General features: G+C 40.5%; 1 protein-coding gene across 1 annotated transcript in view; it reads right to left on the reverse strand.

The window, feature by feature from the left end:
* Positions 1 to 21,545, reverse strand: part of CPLANE1 (ciliogenesis and planar polarity effector 1) — a 163,143-nt gene that overhangs the window by 92,607 nt on the left and 48,991 nt on the right. The window contains exons 19-21 of the mRNA XM_025388536.1: positions 12,328 to 12,545; positions 9,048 to 9,212; positions 5,540 to 5,678 (exon numbers count right to left, since the gene is read on the reverse strand). Of these exons, the coding sequence (XP_025244321.1) occupies positions 5,540 to 5,678; positions 9,048 to 9,212; positions 12,328 to 12,545 (522 nt within the window). The remainder of the gene's footprint in view (positions 1 to 5,539; positions 5,679 to 9,047; positions 9,213 to 12,327; positions 12,546 to 21,545) is intronic.

The following is a 21,545-nucleotide window of genomic DNA, read 5'->3' on the forward strand; positions in this document are numbered from 1 at the left end:
ATTATCAAGTAAATTTAAACATGGGATAGATAATATAGTCAGATGCCACATAATGGCATTCAGGTTAATGACAGACTGCATATACCATGGTGTGCCCATAAGATTATAATGGAGCTGAAAAATTTCTGTGACCTAGAGACATCATGACATCATAGTCCATACATTACTCAGGTGTTTATGGTGACAATTGTGTAAACACACCTACTGCACTGCCAGTCATATAAAATCTAGCCCATACAATTATATACAGTACATAATACTTGATAATAATAAACAACTGTTACTGGTTTATGTATTTACTATACCATGTTTTTTATCGTTATTTTAGAGTATACTCCTACTTATTAAAAAAAATAACTATAAAACAGCCTCAGGCAGGTCCTTCAGGAGTTATTCCAGAAGAAGGCATTGTTGTAAGAGATGACAGCTCCAAGCATGGTATTGCCCCTGAAGACCTTCCAGGAGAACAGGAGGTGAAGGACAGAGATATTGATGATCCTGACCCTATGTAGGCCTAGACTAATGTATATGTTGTGTCTTAGTTTAAAGAAAAAAGAAAATTTAAAGAGTAAAAAATAAACTTCAAAATTTTTCAATAGAAAAAATCTTGGCCGAGCACAGTAGCTCACACCTGTAATCCTAGCACTCTGGCAAGCTGAGGTGGGAGGATCGATTGAGGCCAGGAGTTTGAGACCAGCCTGGGCAACATAGTAAGACCATGTCTCCATTTTATAAATAAAAAAAATTAGGCCAGGCGCAGTTGCTCACACCTGTAAACCCAGCACTTTGGGAGGCAGAGGCAGGCGGATTGCTTGAGCTCAGGAGGGCAAGACCAGCCTGGGCAACGTGGTGAAACTCCATCTCTACTAAAAACACAAAAATTAATCAGGTATGGTGGTACACGCCTGTTGTGCCAGCTACTCAGGAGGCTGAGGCAGGAAAAATGCCTGAACCCAGGAGGCAGAGGCTGCAGTCAGCCAAGATGGCACCACTGCACTCCAGTCTGGGTAACAGAGACTCCATTTCTACAAAAACTAAAAAATAAATTAGCTGGTACAGTGGCTCATGCCTGTAGTTCCAGTACTCAGGGGCTGAGGTTGGAGAATTCTTTGAGCTCAGGACTTTGAGGTTGCAGTGAGCTATGATTATGCCACTGTATGTCTCTTAAGCCAAGTGTGATTACAAGAGTCAAAAAGGTTTTAATTTTTTTAAGTTCATAAAATAAAAACATTACAATAAGCTATGGTTAATTTATTATGGAGGAAAAAATACTTTTAATAAATTTAGTATAGCCTAAGTGTACAGTGTTTATAAAGTCTACAGTAGTGTATAGTAATGTCCGAGGCCTTCAAATCAACTCACCACCCACTCAGTGACTCCCCTGGGGCAAAAACTTCCAGTCCTGTAAGCTCCATTCATGGTAAGTGCCCCACACTTACTATTTTAAAAAATCTTTTATACTGTATTTTTACTGTACCTTTTCAATGTTTAGATATGTTTATATATATAAATACCATTGTGTTAAAACTGCCTACAGTATTCAGTGTAGTCACATTCTGTATTCAGTACTGCAGTATTCAGTATGGCAACACTTCTTTTTAGAGACAGGGTCTCACTATGTTGCCTAGGCTGGAGTGCAGTGGCTATTCACAGGTGCAATCAGTGCACACAATAGCCTTGAACTCCTAGGCTCAAGCAATCCTTTTGTACAGGTTTGCAGCCTAGAAGCAGAAGGCCATATCACATAGCCTCAGTGTGTACTAGGCTACTTTTGTCTAAGTATACCCTATGATCACACAACAAAATTGTCTAATGACACATTTCTTAGGACATATCCCTATCACTAAGCAGGCCTGACTATATATGATATTAAAGATTTATTGTCCGTTTTGTCAGTCATGATAATAGAATTATGGTTTTAAAAACTACCTCATCTGGGCCAGGCACGGTGGCTCATGCCTGTAATCCCAGCACTTTTGGAGGCCGAGGCGGGCGGATCACGAGGTCAGGAATTCAAGACCAGCCTGACAAACATGGTGAAATTCCACCCTACTAAAAAATACAAAAATTAGCTGGGTGTGGTGGCCCGCATCTGTAATCCCAACTACTCAGGAGACTGAGCCAGGAGAACTGCTTGAACCCGGAGGCAGAGGTTGTAGTGAGCTGAGATTGTGCCATGCCATTGAACTCCAGCCTGGGCGACAGAGCAAGACTCTGTCTCAAACAACAACAACAACAACAACAAAAAAAGAAAAAACCTCATCTGTTCACTACATATACTGAACTACTTATCATACTTATGATATACTCAGATCTGCTTTGAGGCATTGACAATTGTTGTAAGTGGGTGAGAGGTACTCGAGTGCTTATAAATCTCTACTTTGGTTTAAATTTTCCATAATAAAAAAAAAATCTTCAAAACAGTGTGAAATCCTGGGCCAGGCATGGTAGCTCACACCTGTAATCCCAGCACTTTCGGAGGCTGAGGCAGGTGGATTGCCTGAGGTCAGGAGTTCGAGACTGGCCTAGTCAACATGGCAAAACCCCATGTCTACTAAAAATACAAAAATCAGCCAGGCACAGGAGCGGGCATCTGTAGCCCCAGGTACTCGGAAGGCTGAATCACTTGAACGCAGGAGGTGGAGGTTACAGTGAGCCAAGATTATGCCACTGCACTCCAGGTGGAGTGACAGAATGAGACTCCATCTCAAAAATAAATAAATAAAATTCAAAGTTAAAATCTACTATTTTAGGTAACAAACTAGGCAACAAACCTCGTTTTTTTATTTTTTATTTTTTAATTTAATTTAATTTTTTCTTTTTTTTTGAGACGGAGTCTTGCTCTGTCACCCAGGCTGGAGTGCAATGGCCAGATCTCAGCTGACTGCAAGCTCTGCCTCCCAGGTTTACACCATTCTCCTGCCTCAGCCTCCCGAGTAGCTGGGACTACAGGTGCCTGCCACCTCGCCCGGCTAGTTTTTTGTATTTTTTAGTAGAGACGGGGTTTCACCGTGTTAGCCAGGATGGTCTCGATCTCCTGACCTCATGATCCGCCCGTCTTGGCCTCCCAAAGTACTGGGATTACAGGCTTGAGCCACAGCACCCGGCCTTTTTTTTTTTTTTTTTTTTTTTTTAAAGAAACAGGGTCTCGCTCTGCTGCCCAGGCTGGAAATCAGTAGCAAGATCATAGCTCACTGCAGCCTAGAAATCCTGGGTACAAGGAATCCTCCTGCCTTGGCCTCCCAAAGTACTGAGATTACAGGCATAAGCCACTGCACCTGGCCAGAAAGGAATCTTTTTTTTTTTTTTGAGACGGAGTCTCGTCCTGTTGCCCAGGCTGGAGCGCAATGGTGCAATCTTGGCTCACTTCAACCTCCATCTCCCAGGTTCAAGTGATTCTCCTGCCTCAGCTTCCCGATTAGCTGGGATTACAGGTACACACCACCACGTCTGGCTAATTTTTTTTATCTTTTAGTAGAGACAGGGTTTTACCATGCTGGCCAGGCTGGTCTCGAACTCCTGACGTTGTGATCCGACCGACTTGTCCTCCAAAAGTGCTGGGATTACAGGCGTGAGCCCCCGCGCCCAGCCCGAAAGGAACCTTTTTAATCTAGACGAATCACTTCTCAACAATCAAGAGACTAAATCAAACAAAAGAATAATTAAATAAAACTCAGGATCAAAATGAAAATATTAAAAATATATGTTCAAATCTTTAAGTCACTTCAAAGGACTATGTCCCTATTTATGAGCAAATATCTTTTAACTGGGATTGTTGTGAATTTAACTCACTTCTTACAGACCTGGATTTTTAAGAAATGAAATGAGATTGTATATACTTTTCCAAATGACACCTGCCTGGCTCTTTTGTAACGGTGAATGAAGAGTCTATGAAACTAAGCTCATGACAGGTGAGAGAAGCAATCAAGAAGCATTTCAATGCCATTTCAGTTGGAAAAACAGACAATCTGAGCCCCAGGACATGTAAGATTATACTAAGGGTGAGTGAGTTAAGAATAAACTTTTTTTTGACTCACGCCTATAATCCCAGTACTTTGGGAGGCTGAGGTGGGCGGATCACAAGGTCAGGAGATCGAGACCATCCTGGCTAACATGGTGAAATTCCATCTCTACTAAAAAAATACAAAAAAATTGCCGGGCATGGTGGCGGGCGCCTGTAGTCTCAGCTACTCGGGAGGCTGAGGCAGGAGAATGGCATGAACCCGGGAGGCGGAGCTTGCCGTGAGTGGAGATCGCGCCACTGCACTCCAGCCTGGGCGACAGAGCTAGATTCCATGTCAAAAAAAAAAAAAGAATAAACTTTTTTTTTTTTTCGGGACAGGGTCTCACTATGTTGCCCAGGCTGGAGTGCAGTGGCTATTCACAGGTACAATCATTGCACACAAGAGCCTCAAACTCCCAGGCTCAAGCAACCTCCCACCTCAGCCTCCCAAGTACCTGGGATTACACCACTGTGCCCGGCTTTAAAGTAAACATTTTAATCAAAGTCTAAAGATAAGATCAGGGCTTAATATAAATAGAACTGATTAGGATTAAGGAATGATTAAGGAGAAAAGAGTGAAATGATATCTAAAGTTTTACTTCTTTTTAAACTTGTTACACAAATAACTGGACATAGACCATGAATTAAGAAATTAATTTAGGTCAGGCACAATGACCCATGCCTGCAATCCCAACACTTTGGGAGGCCAAGGCAGGTAGACTGCTTGAGCTGAAGAATTCAAGATCAGCCTGGGCAACATGGCAAAACCCTGCCTCTATTAAAAATACAAAAATTAGCTGGGCGTGGTGGTGTGCACTTGTCATCCCAGCTACTCAGGAGGGTGAGGCGGGAGGATGGGTTGAGTCCAGGAGGTGTGTTGCAGTGAGTTGAGATCATACCACTGCACTCCAGACCGGGCAACAGAGCCAGATTCTGTTTTTTTTTTTAAAAAAAAAAAAAAGGCCGGGCACGGTGGCTCACACCTGTAATCCCAGAACTTTGGGAGGCCAAGGTGGGCAGATCACGAGGTCAGGAGATCAAGACCATCCTAGCTAACACAGTGAAACCCCACCTCTACTAAAAATACAAAAAATTAGCCGGGCGTGGTGACGGGCACCTGTAGTCCCAGCTACTCAGAAGGCTGAGGCAGGAGAATGGTGTGAACCTGGGAGGCGGAGCTTGCAGTGAGCCAAGATCGCGCCACTGCACTCCAGCCTGGCAACAGCGCAAGACTCTATCTCAAAAAACAAACAAAAACAAAACAAACAAAAAAATTTAGTTTAATAATGAAGCATGACATAAGGTAACAGGTATCACAATTTGTTTATATAATAAATTTCTGACTTACTATCATATATATCATATATGTATACACATAGCTGTTAAAGTACAATATTTACTTGTGAACACAAAGTAAAATATCATAGAGCATACTGTACTTTGAAGAGTCAATACTTTTCCCAAATCAAATGAAAAATTCATACCATTATTCATACTTAGGCCTAATGTCTAAGCAAGCAGTTCATTTGGACAAACCTATTGCTCTAATGGAAACTTCATCAAGTTTATGGTCTCCAGCTGCTCCAGGTCTAAAGAATACGATACCTCCTTTACAGTAATTAAGTAATGACTGAGGAAAAGGACTCAGTGAAGGAAGGGATCCTTTCATTCGAATCTAAAAGTAAAGAATAAGCAAATATGTTAATTACCAGCACTATAAATCACTTTTAAAGAAACTATAAAAGAATCAGGCAGGTAAGATGAACCACACGGAAAACACAGCACATGAAATCAGCTACATTTTCAGAAACTTACAAATTTAATTCAGGAAAGTCACTAGCTTGTTATCTCAAAAAAAAAAAAAAAAGGTTCTAAGTAAATCATTTGCTCGCTCTTGTCACAATTTTGCCTGTATAAGAAGAATTTAATGCTGTTTGTCCCTGGCTTTCCTCACTGGCATAGCAAAGAAAATAAAGAAATATAAGAATCTTAACCTTATCCCAAATAAAGCTGTGTACAGTAACTAAAACAAATACAAAAAGTTTATGCCTACATACATAACTTTTAACAAAACTAATCTATAAATGGCAGAATTAGAAAGACACCATTTGGCAACCCTTAATAATGACTCTAGGCAAGGATCATTAGTAAATGCTAACAGAGTAAAAAGCTGATGGGTTGACGGGGATACGTGATAGAGGGTGTGATATGATCCAAACTCTATCTCCCCATCCCTAAAAGTAAAATAAGCAAACACATGTGCCACGTGCAACAGAGAAGCGCACAATACTTATGAAAGATTCATTTCTAAAAAAATTTGCGGCAAAGTGCGGTGGATCACGCCTGTAATCCCAGCACTTTAGGGAGGCTGAGGTGGGCAGATCACTTGAGGTCAGAAGTTTGAGACCAGCCCAGCCAACATGGTGAAACCTCATCTCTACTAAAAATACAAAAATTAGTTGGGCGAGGTGGCAGGCGCCTGTAGTCCCAGTTACTCAGGAGGCTGAGGCAGGAGAATCGCTTAAACCCGGGGGCCGGAGGTTGCAGTGAGCCAAGACCATGCCACTGCACCCAGCCTGGGCAACAGAGTGAGATGCTGTCTCAAAAAAGAAAAAAAAAAAAAAAAAGAAAATTTGAACCTCAATCTATTTAAACCTCTCTGCCTCAATGAGCACAGATTAATGACCGGGTTACAGGGGGGAAAAAAAAGAAAGAGAAACAAGGTAAACGACATTAAATGAAGAAATGATCAGATAAACGTAGAATATGGTGCAGGAAAAATTACCTAGTTTTTTTTTTTTTTTTTTAATCAAGAATAAAAAGAGAGGAAGCTTCTACAGATAACAGTCTGATTTAAATATATTTGGAGATGATAAAATTTATTTCCACGTTTCAGGAAAGGGCTCTAAGAGACTTAAACCTGGGAAAGAAGCATTAACAGAAGGCTTGCAATTGATTTTCTCCTGCTAGTCACTTCCAGAAAGACACAATCTAATCAAATCTCTAGGGAAGCATGCTAATGACAGACTTCTTGTCAAATACATTAATGGCATTTACTACCAGGATGGTACTAAGAGGTAGAGAGAGAGAGAGAGAGAGCATGAGCCAGCAAACAAATGGGGGACCTCAGTTCTACAGCCACACGCAACTGAATTCTGGAACAATCTGAATGCGCCTGGAAACAGATGTTCCCCTAGCACCTCTAGAAAGGAATGTAGCCCCGCTGCCACCTTGATTGGCCTTGTGAGACTCTAAGCAGAGACCTAGCTGAACCACCCTGTGGTGGTTCTGATGCACAGAACCTGTGGGATATTAAATGGGTGCTATTTTAAGCTGCTAAATTTGTGTTAATTTGTTAGGGAGAAAAGTCATATGGTTCAGAATCTTTGTTTCAGCACCATTTTTTAATTGAGCTATAACTCACATAACATCAAAGTCATCTTTTAAAAGTGTACAATTAGTGGTTTTTAGTATACTCACAAAGTTAGGCAACCATCAACACTGTCTAATTCCAGGTCATTTTCTTTTTTTTTTTTTGAGACAGAGTCTCGCTCTGCCACCCAGGCTAGAGTGCAGTGGCACTGCAAGCTCCGCCTCCTGGGTTCACGCCATTCTCCTGCCTCAGCCTCCCGAGTAGCTGGGACTACAGGTGCCCACCACCACACCCAGCTAATTTTTTGTATTTTTAGTAGAGACGGGGTTTCACCATGCTAGCCAGGATGGTCTCAATCTCCTGACCTGTGATCCACTCACCTCGGCCTCCCAAAGCGCTGGGATTACAGGCATGAGCCACCACACCCGGCCCTCTTTTTTTTTGAGACAGAGTCTCACTCTGTCACCAGGGCTGGAGTGCAGTGGCACGATCTCGGCTCACTGCAACCTCTGCCTCCCTAGTTCAAGCGATTCTCCTGCCTCAGCCTCCCAAGTAGCTGGGATTACAGATGCCCACCACCACGCCTGGCTAATTTTTGTATTTTTAGTAGAGACAGGGTTTCACCATGTGGGCCAGGATGGTCTTGATCTCTCGACCTCGTGATCCACCCGCCTCAGGCTCCCAAAGTGCTGGGATTACAGGCGTGAGCCACCACACCTGGCCAATTCCAGGTCATTTTCATCACCCCAAAAAGAAAAACAAAAGCAGTCACTGTCCACTTCCTCCTCTCCCTAACCCCTGGCAACCAACCACTATCTACTTTCAGTTTCCATTGTGATGCCAAAATATAAAATGAGTACAGTTTTAATTTATATTTTTATAGAAACTATATCCAAATTTCACAAACTTTCTTTTTCTCTAAAAAAGGGTAATTTTCAAAAATACTTTTAGATAACTTCTCAAAGTCTCTCCAAAGGTTCCTACTAAAAATAACTATATTGTTTTTAGGCTGAATTAAACACATTTGGAGATGATGAAATTTATTTCCACATTTTCGAGAGAGACAGCAGGCATATAAAGGACTTAGAGCTGGATAAAGAGACCTACCAGGTGTCCTAGCTGGCTGGAAATCTGATAAGAATGAAGTGACAGCTCAGCTAAAGTCAGTATAGGAGGGGATGAACACCTGGGAATCAAACTGAATTGCACATCTCAGAAAATAGCAAGGGAGAGACCCTGACTAGTGGAGGCTACTGGATGGAAACAGACGAGAATGAACTACAACTTTCCATTCTCTGAACCCACAGAAGCCCCCACAGAACGCAGACAACACCTCAAGGAAAACTGGGAGAAAGCCCTGGACTGAGTTTCAATCTTTAATGAAATGATGGGGGAGTTGGAAAAAAGTAACTGTAATTCCCTGGAATTCACGGACTAGATTACACTATCTTTTGCCAGACAGGGTGGAGCTAAGCTACAGACCCAGTTCAGAGTCCTTACCTTTCAACAGGAAGAATCTGGTCTGTTTAGTTTGTTTATGAATAAACCTGAAATGTATGGATTTATAAGGCACGACTCCTTGGGAAAATGTAACAATTATAAAAACAATAATATAAATATTAGTGTATTTCAGTTAACACAGCACGTAAATGACTTAAGATATTTCCATACCTTCTGCATGACTTTTCTTGCCCACCTCAACTGCAAGATATACCACTGTGCCACAGGAAAAGAACATCGAGCTGCCCGGAAAAGCAGGAGAACACGCTGAAGGATTCCAGATACCTTCTGGCGATTATTTTTTTCAGCTTTTAAAAGAAGATCATCACCATCTTCCTGAGGAAAATAAAACAATCCATTTTAGTGGCTAGTAATGAGAAAATTTAGAATGGTAAAGTAAAAATAAAGATAGGCTGATGAGGCTGGGCACAGTGGCTCACGTCTGTAATTCCAGCACTTTGGAAGGCCGAAGCAGGAGGATTGCTTAAGCTCAGGAGTTGAAGGCTGAAGTGAGCCAAGATTGTATCACTGTACTCAAACCTGGGCCACACAGTAGCACCCTGTCTCAAAAAAAAGAAAAAAAATAATGATAGGCTAATGATGCTCACTGCTTCTCAAACTAGAATGTTCCTGGGGATTTATAAAGGAAATTCTGAGGCACAGGCTCTGAGATTTCAACTATGGCTATTTCTAGAATCAAGAAAAGTTTATCTCCCCTCAACGTAAAGGGGTAAGCTGACCCTTGTTCCCAGTCTTACCCTAGAACAGTTAAAGCCCGCCACTCCAGACTCCATTGGTGGAATGTTAGAGAGGTCCATCTAAGCAGAATCCCTTTTCTCTTCCTCTGCTGAGAAGAATCCTACTTATATTTCAATGTCACTTCCTCTGTGAAGCCCATCCCTCTGTGCTACAAGAGCACTTTGTTCACACTTCTACTGTAGCTTTCACCAATTAATTACATATCAATTTATACCTGTAACTCACTGTACTCAGAACTCCCAAGAGGAAGGAAGGGCCTTGCCATTTGTCTACGTATGGCCACAGTGTACGCACTCAAGTCTGATACATAGTAGGAACCAATAAATGTTTGTTGAATAAATGCTATTCAAACCAGTAGCTAAAGATTATTTTCCCAGATAATGAGATAATGTGAGCATTGTAAAATCTGCCTCCCCAACATCCTTCTTCCCTGCCCACTTCTTTACAGTACTCAGTTTTTTAGTATCTGCCCATCTCCTACACGGCTCATACGATTGAGGGAAAGCTCATCCCACCTCAAAGAAGGCTCTATTCACGGGCCAAGCAGTACCCTGTGTTAAGCCTAGCCAGAGTGACTGTTTGAAGGACAGGCATGTGACCTAAGCCAGTCTCAATAAGAGTGAATCTCAATCCTCCTGCTTGGAATGCTGGGACAGAAATAATTTTGCCACTTTTCTTTGTCTCAATCCCTGTGCCCATGGACATGGACAAGGCATCGTTAGAAGCCGTTAGCGGCCATCCTGCTCCCACAAGGGGAGCTAGTCTTCAGGTGAAGATGACACCTCAAAAAACAAACTAGAGCGAAAGACAGAGCCCAAGTCTTTGGTAACATAACTAAATCAGAAACCTGCCCTACCACTAGGCTTCTTCATTATGTGAGCCAATAAATGCCTTTATTGTTTAAACCATTTTGACCAAGTGTTCTATTACTTGCAACACAAGGGGTTCTAACTGATACATAGTGACATTTAGAAGAAATCTTACCAAGGAGAATAGCTTTAATAAAAAAGAATAAAATGAAGCACTACTAAAGATAGTAACCACTCAAACTACTCGAACTATTATCTGCATAGGCTATCCAAAAAACTTTAAATGTCATTTCACATTTCTAAACCAATTACTAAAGACTCAGATGCAAGAGGAAAGATGAATTATTGAGAAATGCCATGGACTTTTTATTCCTTCCATTTGTAAAATCAACAAGTAAAATGTTTTAGACTATTGAAATATAACCAAACAGAACAAATGAGAAATTAAAAACTAGAGGTAGAAGTTGCCAATATTGAAACAGCAGGTAGTAAAAAAATAATACCCAGAACTACTTCAAAGTGTTAATCAAATACTTAAAAATCTAAATGTAATTTACAATAACATTTTAAATCTTAAAACCAGCTAATTATAATGTGATGATTTTTTAATAAGAGCAGAGAAAAAGTTTCTGAGAGGAATATAGTATTTATAATATAGAACTATCAATTGAATAGTGCAGGAAAAAAAAAAAAAAAAACCTTTTAAACCAAAGTCAAAAATAAGTTCTTTCTTTTCTTTTTTGAGAGAGAGTTTTGCTCTGTCACCCAGGCTGGAGTGCAGTGGTGCGATTTCAACTCACTGCAACCTCGGCCTCCTGGGCTCAAGTCATCCTCCCACCTCAGCCTACTGAGTAGCTGAGACTACAGGTGCGTGCCATGATGCCCAGCTAATTTTTGTATATTTTATAGAGACAGGGTTTCACCATGTTGCCTAGGTTGGTCTCAAACTCCTTGACTCAAGCAATCTTCCCGCCTTGGCCTCCCAAGTTCTGGGATTACAGGTATGAGCCACTATGCCCAGCCGAGTCTTTCAAAAAAGGCAAACACAAAGAGATAAATAAGAGACTGAAATAATGTATGGCTTCTAATTCTGACACTCATTATTTCATTTGTTACCCTAAACAAATGCCTAATTTTTAAAAGTCTGGATATTAAGATTGTGCTATATTGTTAAAATAATTTTTTTGAGACGGAGTTTCGTTCTTGTTGCCCAGGCTGGAGTGCAATGGCATAATCTCAGCTCACCGCAGCCTCTGACTCCTGGGTTCAAGCGATTCTCCTGCCTCAGCCTCCCAAGTAGCTGAGTTTACAGGCATGCGCCACCACATCCAGTTAATTTTGTATTTAAAATACAAAATCCTAGGCTCAAGTGATTCTCCCACCTTAGTTAGCTTCCCAAGTAGCTGGGAACTACAGGCGTGTACCATCATGCCTGGCTAATTAGTAGAGACGGGGCTTCTCCATGTTGGTCAGGCTGGTCTCAAACTCCAGACCTCAGGTGATCTGCCTGCCTCTGCCTCCCAAAGTGCTGGGATTACAGGCATAAGCCACCACACCCACCCTATTGTTACAATAATTTTAACATTTATTGAATAATTACTATATGTCCCAGGTCCTGAGCTAGCAGATTTTACAGGATATCTCAATCCTCACAAAAATGCCATGAGAGGTAGTATTATCATCTGCATTTTACAGATAAGGAAACTTAAACAGTAGTTTAGTACACTCCCTAAGATTATACAATTAGTGAACAGCAAAGCTGGGATCTAAGTTTGTCTTTAGAGCTTGAATTTTTAACCTGATGATTATTATCAAGTTAATTATTTTAAAAACTCGACAAAATCAACTTTAAATTAATGAAAAAGTTAATGCTATAAGCTTACTTCACTAAGAATAGCTGGCTGGGGACAGTACAATGGAGGAGCTGGAAGATACAAGCCAAATGGCACTAAGCCCCACAGTCTTTTACTGAAGTCCTTGGCAGAGTCTATCAGAAGTTGAAATGTCTCCGAAAGAATATCTGCATCAGCCATAACTGATGCTTTCAGTACTTCTTGTACTGAACCAAATAGCAGATTTGCATCTTCCTCTTCAATGGGATCTATTAAATACAAAAATTTGGCAAAATAGTTAAAGTTTGTATTAAACTTCTTATCCATTTTGTAGCAAAAAATTTCAAATCTGAAAACATTCATTGTCAAGAATGAACATATTGGTTGACATACAAACATCCAAACTTACAGACAGAAATTACAAACTATCTTGTTACTTTATAGATAAGAACATGAGACATTTTTATACAAGATATTATAGAAACAACTATACAGTAAAAATATTCTTAGGATGTAGTTCTGAGTCAAAAATAATTGAAAAATATTAATGGGAAAAGAATGTCAAGAAAGACACCAAAATAATATACAAGATTATGTGAGAGTAACTTTTTCTTTTTATTTATTTATTTATTTTTTTGAGACGGAGTCTCACTCTGTCACCCAGGCTGGAGTCACTTGGTCACCCAGGCTGGAGTGTGAAGTGCAGTGGCAGGATCTCGGCTCACTGCAACCTCTGCCTCCCAGGTTCTACCAATTCTCCCACCTAAGCCTCCAGAGTAGCTGGGATTACAGGCACCCACCATCCAGGCTAACTTTTGTATTTTTAGTAGAGATGAGGTTTCACCATGTTGGCCAGGCTGGTCTCGAACCCCTGATCTCAGGTGATCCATCCAGCCTCCCAAAGTCCTGGGATTACAGGCATGAGCCACCATGCCTGGCCATTTTTCCTTTTCTTAATAGTACATGATAGTACTTTTGTAACAGTAAGTTAATAAAAATGACTTATGAAAGAAACAGGAAAACATAAAATAGTCATGCATATATTACGGCTTCAACTATGCAAATATCTATACATATGTGGGCATGTCCCAGAAGGCAAAATGCAGGGAGATGTAGTGGTAGGACTGGAAACTCAGGGATTTTTCTACTATGACATATTTTAAGCATACTGTAAAATACAGAATATATGAAAGTATAGAGTATGTCAAACACTTATGTGCTGACTTCTCATCCTTGTCTGATAGGAACACTTTTGCTATATTTAACTTAGGTAGCCACTATCCAGCATTTGGTGTGGACATACTGGGATTTCAATTAAATATACGTTGTCTTTCTGTTCTGTGTGTTCTACAAAGCTTCTCTTTCATATTTTTCAAATCTATGTCCCTATCTATTTTGTATATATTTATCTTTATTTCTTTATATATTTTATAGATATATAGATACATAAATATAGCTCAGATTCATCTTTTCCAGTTCACAAATCTGCTCCTAAATTGGTCTAGTAACTTTAACCATCTATTGAAGTTTTTGGTTTCAAATCAGGTTGAGACATAATTTACATTCTATATTCATCCTTTTTAAAGTATACAGTTCAATAAAATTAAACAAATCTATACTGGCTTGTAATAACATTTCCATCACTCCAAAAAGTTATCTTATGCTTCTTTGTAGTCAATTCCCCTTTTACTCTCAGGCAACCCCGATCTGTTTTCTGCTCCTATAGTTTTGTTTTTTATAGAATGCCACAGAAATGGAATCATACGGTACATAGTCTTCGTTTCTGACTTCTTTCAGGACTTCTTACCATGACGGTTCTGTGATTCATCTACGTTGTCACATGTTATCAGTAATTTGTTCCTCTTCATTATTTGTTATTCCATTTTAAAGATATATTTGAATTTGCTTATCCATCCACCAGTTGACAAACATTTGAGGTGTTTCCAAATTTTGGCTATTATGAAAAAGTTGCTATAAACATTCACGTATGGATATTTGTTTTGTTTCATTTTTTGAGACAAGGATCTCACTATGTCACCCAGGTTGGAGTGCAGTGACACAATCATGGCTCACTGCAGACTTGACCTCCTAGGCTCAAGTGATTCTCCCACCTTAGTTAGCTTCCCAAGTAGCTGGGAATTACAGGCGTGTACCATCATGCCTGGCTAATTTTTGTATTTTCTGTAGACACAGGGTTTTGTCATATTGCCCAAGCTGGTCTCGAACTCCTGGGCTCAAGTGATCTGCTGGCCTTAGCCTCCCAAAGCATTGAGATTACAGGCGTGAGCCACTGAGCCTGGCTTCATGTACAGATATTTGAATGGGCCTGTTTCTATTTCTCTTTAATGGAATGGAATTCATTCAAGAGCAGCTAAAGAGAAAGAAATGGAACGCTTTGAGTTTTTATTTGCTTTTTGTTTCTGACCTCTGGCAATTCCCCTTACTTTCTTTAAAGCCTGGCCTTTAAGTGGTATTTTTTGTATTTTATCTAGAAACATATTTTATCTATGTATTTATTGTGGAAGAGTTTTCAGATCATTTAAAACAACATATTGAGGGGCGGAGCAAGATGGCTGAATAGGAAGAGCTTCAGTCTCCAACTCCCAGCGCGAGTGACACAGAAGACCGGTGATTTCTGCATTTTCAACTGAGGTACTGGGTTCATCTCATTAGGGAGTGCCGGACAATCGGTGCTGGTCAGCTGCTGCAGCCCGACCAGCGAGAGCTGAAGCAGGGCGAGGCATCGCCTCACCTGGGAAGCGCAAGGGGGAAGGGAATCCCTTTTCCTAGCCAGGGGAACTGAGACACACAACGCTTGGAAAATCGGGTAACTCCCACCCCAATACTTCGCTTAAAGCAAACGGGCACACCAGGAGATTATATCCCACACCTGGCCGGGAGGGTCCCACGCCCATGGAGCCTCCCTCATTGCTAGCACAGCAGTCTGCGATCTAACCCCAAGGCAGCAGCGAGGCTGGGGGAGGGGCGCCCACCATTGCTGAGGCTTAAGTAGGTAAACAAAGCCCCTGGGAAGCTCGAACTGGGTGGAGCTCACAGCAGCTCAAGGAAACCTGCCTGTCTCTGTAGACACCACCTCTGGGGACAGGGCACAGCTAAACAACAACAAAAGCAGCAGAAACCTCTGCAGACGCAAACGACTCTGTCTGACAGCGTTGAAGAGAGCAGTGGATCTCCCAACACGGAGGTTGAGATCTGAGAAGGGACAGACTGCCTGCTCAAGTGGGTCCCTGACCCCTGAGTAGCCTAACTGGGAGACATCCCCCACTAGGGGCAGTCTGACACCCCACACCTCACAGGGTGGAGTACACCCCTGAGAGGAAGCTTCCAAAGCAAGAATCAGACAGGTACACTCGCTGTTCAGCAATATTCTATCTTCTGCAGCCTCTGCTGCTGATACCCAGGCAAACAGGGTCTGGAGTGGATCTCAAGCAATCTCCAACAGACCTATAGCTGAGGGCCCTGACTGTTAGAAGGAAAACTATCAAACAGGAAGGACACCTACACCAAAACCCCATCAGTACATCACCATCATCAAAGACCAGAGGCAGATAAAACCACAAAGATGGGGGAAAAGCAGGGCAGAAAAGCTGGAAATTCAAAAAATAAGAGCGCATCCACCCTGGCAAAGGAGCGCAGTTCATCGCCAGCAACGGATCAAAGCTGGACGGAGAATGACTTTGACAAGATGAGAGAAGAAGGCTTCAGTCCATCAAACTTCTCAGAGCTAAAGGAGGAATTACGTACCCAGCGCAAAGAAACTAAAAATCTTGGAAAAAAGTGGAAGAATTGATAGCTAGAGTAATTAATGCAGAGAAGGTCATAAACGAAATGAAAGAGATGAAAACCATGACACGAGATATACGTGACAAATGCACAAGCTTCAGTAACCGACTCGATCAACTGGAAGAAAGAGTATCAGCGATTGAGGATCAAATGAATGAAATGAAGCGAGAAGAGAAACCAAAAGAAAAAAGAAGAAAAAGAAATGAACAAAGCCTGCAAGAAGTATGGGATTATGTAAAAAGACCAAATCTACGTCTGATTGGGGTGCCTGAAAGTGAGGGGGAAAATGGAACCAAGTTGGAAAACACTCTTCAGGATATCATCCAGGAGAACTTCCCCAACCTAGTAGGGCAGGCCAACATTCAAATTCAGGAAATACAGAGAACGCCACAAAGATATTCCTCGAGAAGAGCAACTCCAAGACACATAATTGCCAGATTCACCAAAGTTGAAATGAAGGAAAAAATCTTAAGGGCAGCCAGAGAGAAAGGTCGGGTTACCCACAAAGGGAAGCCCATCAGACTAACAGCAGATCTCTCAGCAGAAACTCTACAAGCCAGAAGAGAGTGGGGGCCAATATTCAACATTCTTAAAGAAAAGAATTTTCAACCCAGAATTTCCTATCCAGCCAAACTAAGTTTCATAAGTGAAGGAGAAATAAAATCCTTTACAGATAAGCAAATGCTTAGAGATTTTGTCACCACTAGGCCTGCCTTACAAGAGACCCTGAAGGAAGCACTCAACATGGAAAGGAACAACCGGTACCAGCCATTGCAAAAACATGCCAAAATGTAAAGACCATCGAGGCTAGGAAGAAACTGCATCAACTAACGAGCAAAATAACCAGTTAATATCATAATGGCAGGATCAAGTTCACACATAACAATCTTAACCTTAAATGTAAATGGACTAAATGCTCCAATTAAAAGACACAGACTGGCAAACTGGATAAAGAGTCAAGACCCATCAGTCTGCTGTATTCAGGAGACCCATCTCACACGCAGAGACATACATAGGCTCAAAATAAAGGGATGGAGGAAGATTTACCAAGCAAATGGAGAACAAAAAAAAGCAGGGGTTGCAATACTAGTCTCTGATAAAACAGACTTTAAACCATCAAAGATCAAAAGAGACAAAGAAGGCCATTACATAATGGTAAAGGGATCAATTCAACAGGAAGAGCTAACTATCCTAAATATATATGCACCCAATACAGGAGCACCCAGATTCATAAAGCAAGTCCTTAGAGACTTATAAAGAGACTTAGACTCCCATACAATAATAATGGGAGACTTCAACACTCCACTGTCAACATTAGACAGATCAACGAGACAGAAAGTTAACAAGGATATCCAGGAATTGAACTCATCTCTGCAGCAAGCAGACCTAATAGACATCTATAGAACTCTCCACCCCAAATCAACAGAATATACATTCTTCTCAGCACCACATCGCACTTATTCCAAAATTGACCACATAATTGGAAGTAAAGCACTCCTCAGCAAATGTACAAGAACAGAAATTATAACAAACTGTCTCTCAGACCACAGTGCAATCAAACTAGAACTCAGGACTAAGAAACTCAATCAAAACCGCTCAACTACATGGAAACTGAACAACCTGCTCCTGAATGACTACTGGGTACATAACGAAATGAAAGCAGAAATAAAGATGTTCTTTGAAACCAATGAGAACAAAGATACAACATACCAGAATCTCTGGGACACATTTAAAGCAGTGTGTAGAGGGAAATTTATAGCACTAAATGCCCACAAGAGAAAGCAGGAAAGATCTAAAATTGACACTCTAACATCACAATTAAAAGAACTAGAGAAGCAAGAGCAAACGCATTCAAAAGCTAGCAGAAGGCAAGAAATAACTAAGATCAGAGCAGAACTGAAGGAGATAGAGACACAAAAAACCCTCCAAAAAATTAATGAATCCAGGAGTTGGTTTTTTGAAAAGATCAACAAAATTGACAGACCGCTAGCCACACTAATAAAGAAGAAAAGAGAGAAGAATCAAATAGACGCAATAAAAAATGATAAAGGGGATATCACCACCGACCCCACAGAAATACAAACTACCATCAGAGAATACTATAAACACCTCTACGCAAATAAACTAGAAAATCTAGAAGAAATGGATAATTTCCTGGACACGTACACTCTTCCAAGACTAAACCAGGAAGAAGTTGAATCCCTGAATAGACCAATAGCAGGCTCTGAAATTGAGGCAATAATTAATAGCCTACCAACCAAAAAAAGTCCAGGACCAGATGGATTCACAGCTGAATTCTACCAGAGGTACAAGGAGGAGCTGGTACCATTCCTTCTGAAACTATTCCAATCAATAGAAAAAGAGGGAATCCTCCCTAACTCATTTTATGAGGCCAACATCATCCTGATACCAAAGCCTGGCAGAGACACAACAAAAAAAGAGAATTTTAGACCAATATCCCTGATGAACATCGATGCAAAAATCCTCAATAAAATACTGGCAAACCGGATTCAGCAGCACATCAAAAAGCTTATCCACCACGATCAAGTGGGCTTCATCCCTGGGATGCAAGGCTGGTTCAACATTCGCAAATCAATAAACATAATCCAGCATATAAACAGAACCAAAGACAAGAACCACATGATTATCTCAATAGATGCAGAAAAGGCTTTTACAAAATTCAACAGCCCTTCATGCTAAAAACGCTCAACAAATTCAGTATTGATGGATTCAAATAAATAATAAGAGCTATTTATGACAAACCCACAGCCAATATCATACTGAATGGGCAAAAACTGGAAAAATTCCCTTTGAAAACTGGCACAAGACAGGGATGCCCTCTCTCACCACTCCTATTCAACATAGTGTTGGAAGTTCTGGCTAGGGCAATCAGGCAAGAGAAAGAAATCAAGGGTATTCAGTTAGGAAAAGAAGAAGTCAAATTGTCCCTCTTTGCAGATGACATGATTGTATATTTAGAAAACCCCATTGTCTCAGCCCAAAATCTCCTTAAGCTGATAAGAAACTTCAGCAAAGTCTCAGGATACAAAATTAATGTGCAAAAATCACAAGCATTCTTATACACCAGTAACAGACAAACACAGAGCCAAATCATGAATGAACTTCCATTCACAATTGCTTCAAAGAAAATAAAATACCTAGGAATCCAACTTACAAGGGATGTAAAGGACCTCTTCAAGGAGAACTACAAACCACTGCTCAGTGAAATAAAAGAGGACACAAACAAATGGAAGAACATACCATGCTCATGGATAGGAAGAATCAATATCGTGAAAATGGCCATACTGCCCAAGGTTATTTATAGATTCAATGCCATCCCCATCAAACTACCAATGAGTTTCTTCACAGAATTGGAAAAAACTGCTTTAAAGTTCATATGGAACCAAAAAAGAGCCCGCATCTCCAAGACAATCCTAAGTCAAAAGAACAAAGCTGGAGGCATCACGCTACCTGACTTCAAACTATACTACAAGGCTACAGTAACCAAAACAGCATGGTACTGGTACCAAAACAGAGATATAGACCAATGGAACAGAACAGAGTCCTCAGAAATAATACCACACATCTACAGCCATCTGATCTTTGACAAACCTGAGAGAAACAAGAAATGGGGAAAGGATTCCCTATTTAATAAATGGTGCTGAGAAAATTGGCTAGCCATAAGTAGAAAGCTGAAACTGGATCCTTTCCTTACTCCTTATACGAAAATTAATTCAAGATGGATTAGAGACTTAAATGTTAGACCTAATACCATAAAAACCCTAGAGGAAAACCTAGGTAGTACCATTCAGGACATAGGCATGGGCAAAGACTTCATGTCTAAAACACCAAAAGCAACGGCAGCAAAAGCCAAAATTGACAAGTGGGATCTCATTAAACTAAAGAGCTTCTGCACAGCAAAAGAAACTACCATCAGAGTGAACAGGCAACCTACAGAATGGGAGAAAATTTTTGCAATCTACTCATCTGACAAAGGGCTAATATCCAGAACCTACAAAGAACTCAAACAAATTAAAAGAAAAAAACAAACAACCCCATCAAAAAGTGGGCAGAGGATATGAACAGACATTTCTCAAAAGAAGACATTCATACAGCCAACAGACACATGAAAAAATGCTCATCATCACTTGCCATCAGAGAGATGCAAATCAAAACCACAATGAGATACCATCTCACACCAGTTAGAATGGCGATCATTAAAAAGTCAGGAAATAACAGGTGCTGGAGAGGATGTGGAGAAATGGGAACACTTTTACACTGTTGGTGGGATTGTAAACTAGTTCAACCATTATGGAAAACAGTACGGCGATTCCTCAAGGATCTAGAACTAGATGTACCATATGACCCAGCCATTCCATTACTGGGGATATACCCAAAGGATTATAAATCATGCTGCTATAAAGACACATGCACACGTATGTTTATTGCGGCACTATTCACAATAGCAAAGACTTGGAATCAACCCAAATGTCTATCAGTGACAGACTGGATTAAGAAAATCTGGCACATATACACCATGGAATACTATGCAGCCATAAAAAAGGATGAGTTCGTGTCCTTTGTAGGGACATGGATGCAGCTGGAAACCATCATTCTTAGCAAACTATCACAAGAACAGAAAACCAAACACCGCATGTTCTCACTCATAGGCGGGAACTGAACAATGAGATCACCTGGACTCGGGAAGGGGGACATCACACACCGGGGCCTATCATGGGGAGCGGGGAGGGGGGGAGGGATTGCATTGGGAGTTATACTTGATGTAAATGACGAGTTGATGGGTGCTGACGAGTTGATGGGTGCAGCACACCAACATGGCACAAGTATACATATGTAACAAACCTGCACGTTATGCACCTGTACCCTAGAACTTAAAGTATAATAATAATAATAAATAAATAAATAAATAAATAAATAAATAAATAAATAAAATAACATATTGCCAAAACTCATGGTTCAGACTGGGGATGTCTTAGTCCCTTCTTTAAAATCCAACTTTCAAATAGTAACATCTTTTCATTAATTAAAACAAAAGAACTGCACAGAAAATTATCAAAGAAAAGTTTATAGTCAGATTTCCAAGTATTATAGGTTCTCTCAAAACAGAAACATTGTAAGTTTTAGGAATCTAGAGTTAGAAGTTTCACTCCTTACTGGAGCAAAGCACCAATAAAAACAGAAGGGCCTCACAGTTGTCCTGGTTTTACATTAAATATATGACATTAAATGACTGATTTCATTACTTTTTATCTAAATTTCTCCAACGGTAAAACAGATAAATTTTATAGGATTCCTGTGTGAATCTATGTAATACATGTAATATTCTATCATTTTTAATTAATACCATTTTGAACTTTTCAAATAAAAAAAAAATCTATAATTTATGCACTAGGTGAGAGTTGAAATAAATCACTCCTAAGTACCCTTCCAGGCTTGAGATTCTA

The sequence above is a fragment of the Theropithecus gelada genome, chromosome 6 (genome assembly GCF_003255815.1).
Source record: "Theropithecus gelada isolate Dixy chromosome 6, Tgel_1.0, whole genome shotgun sequence".
In the NCBI taxonomy this organism is placed as follows: Eukaryota; Metazoa; Chordata; class Mammalia; order Primates; family Cercopithecidae; genus Theropithecus; species Theropithecus gelada.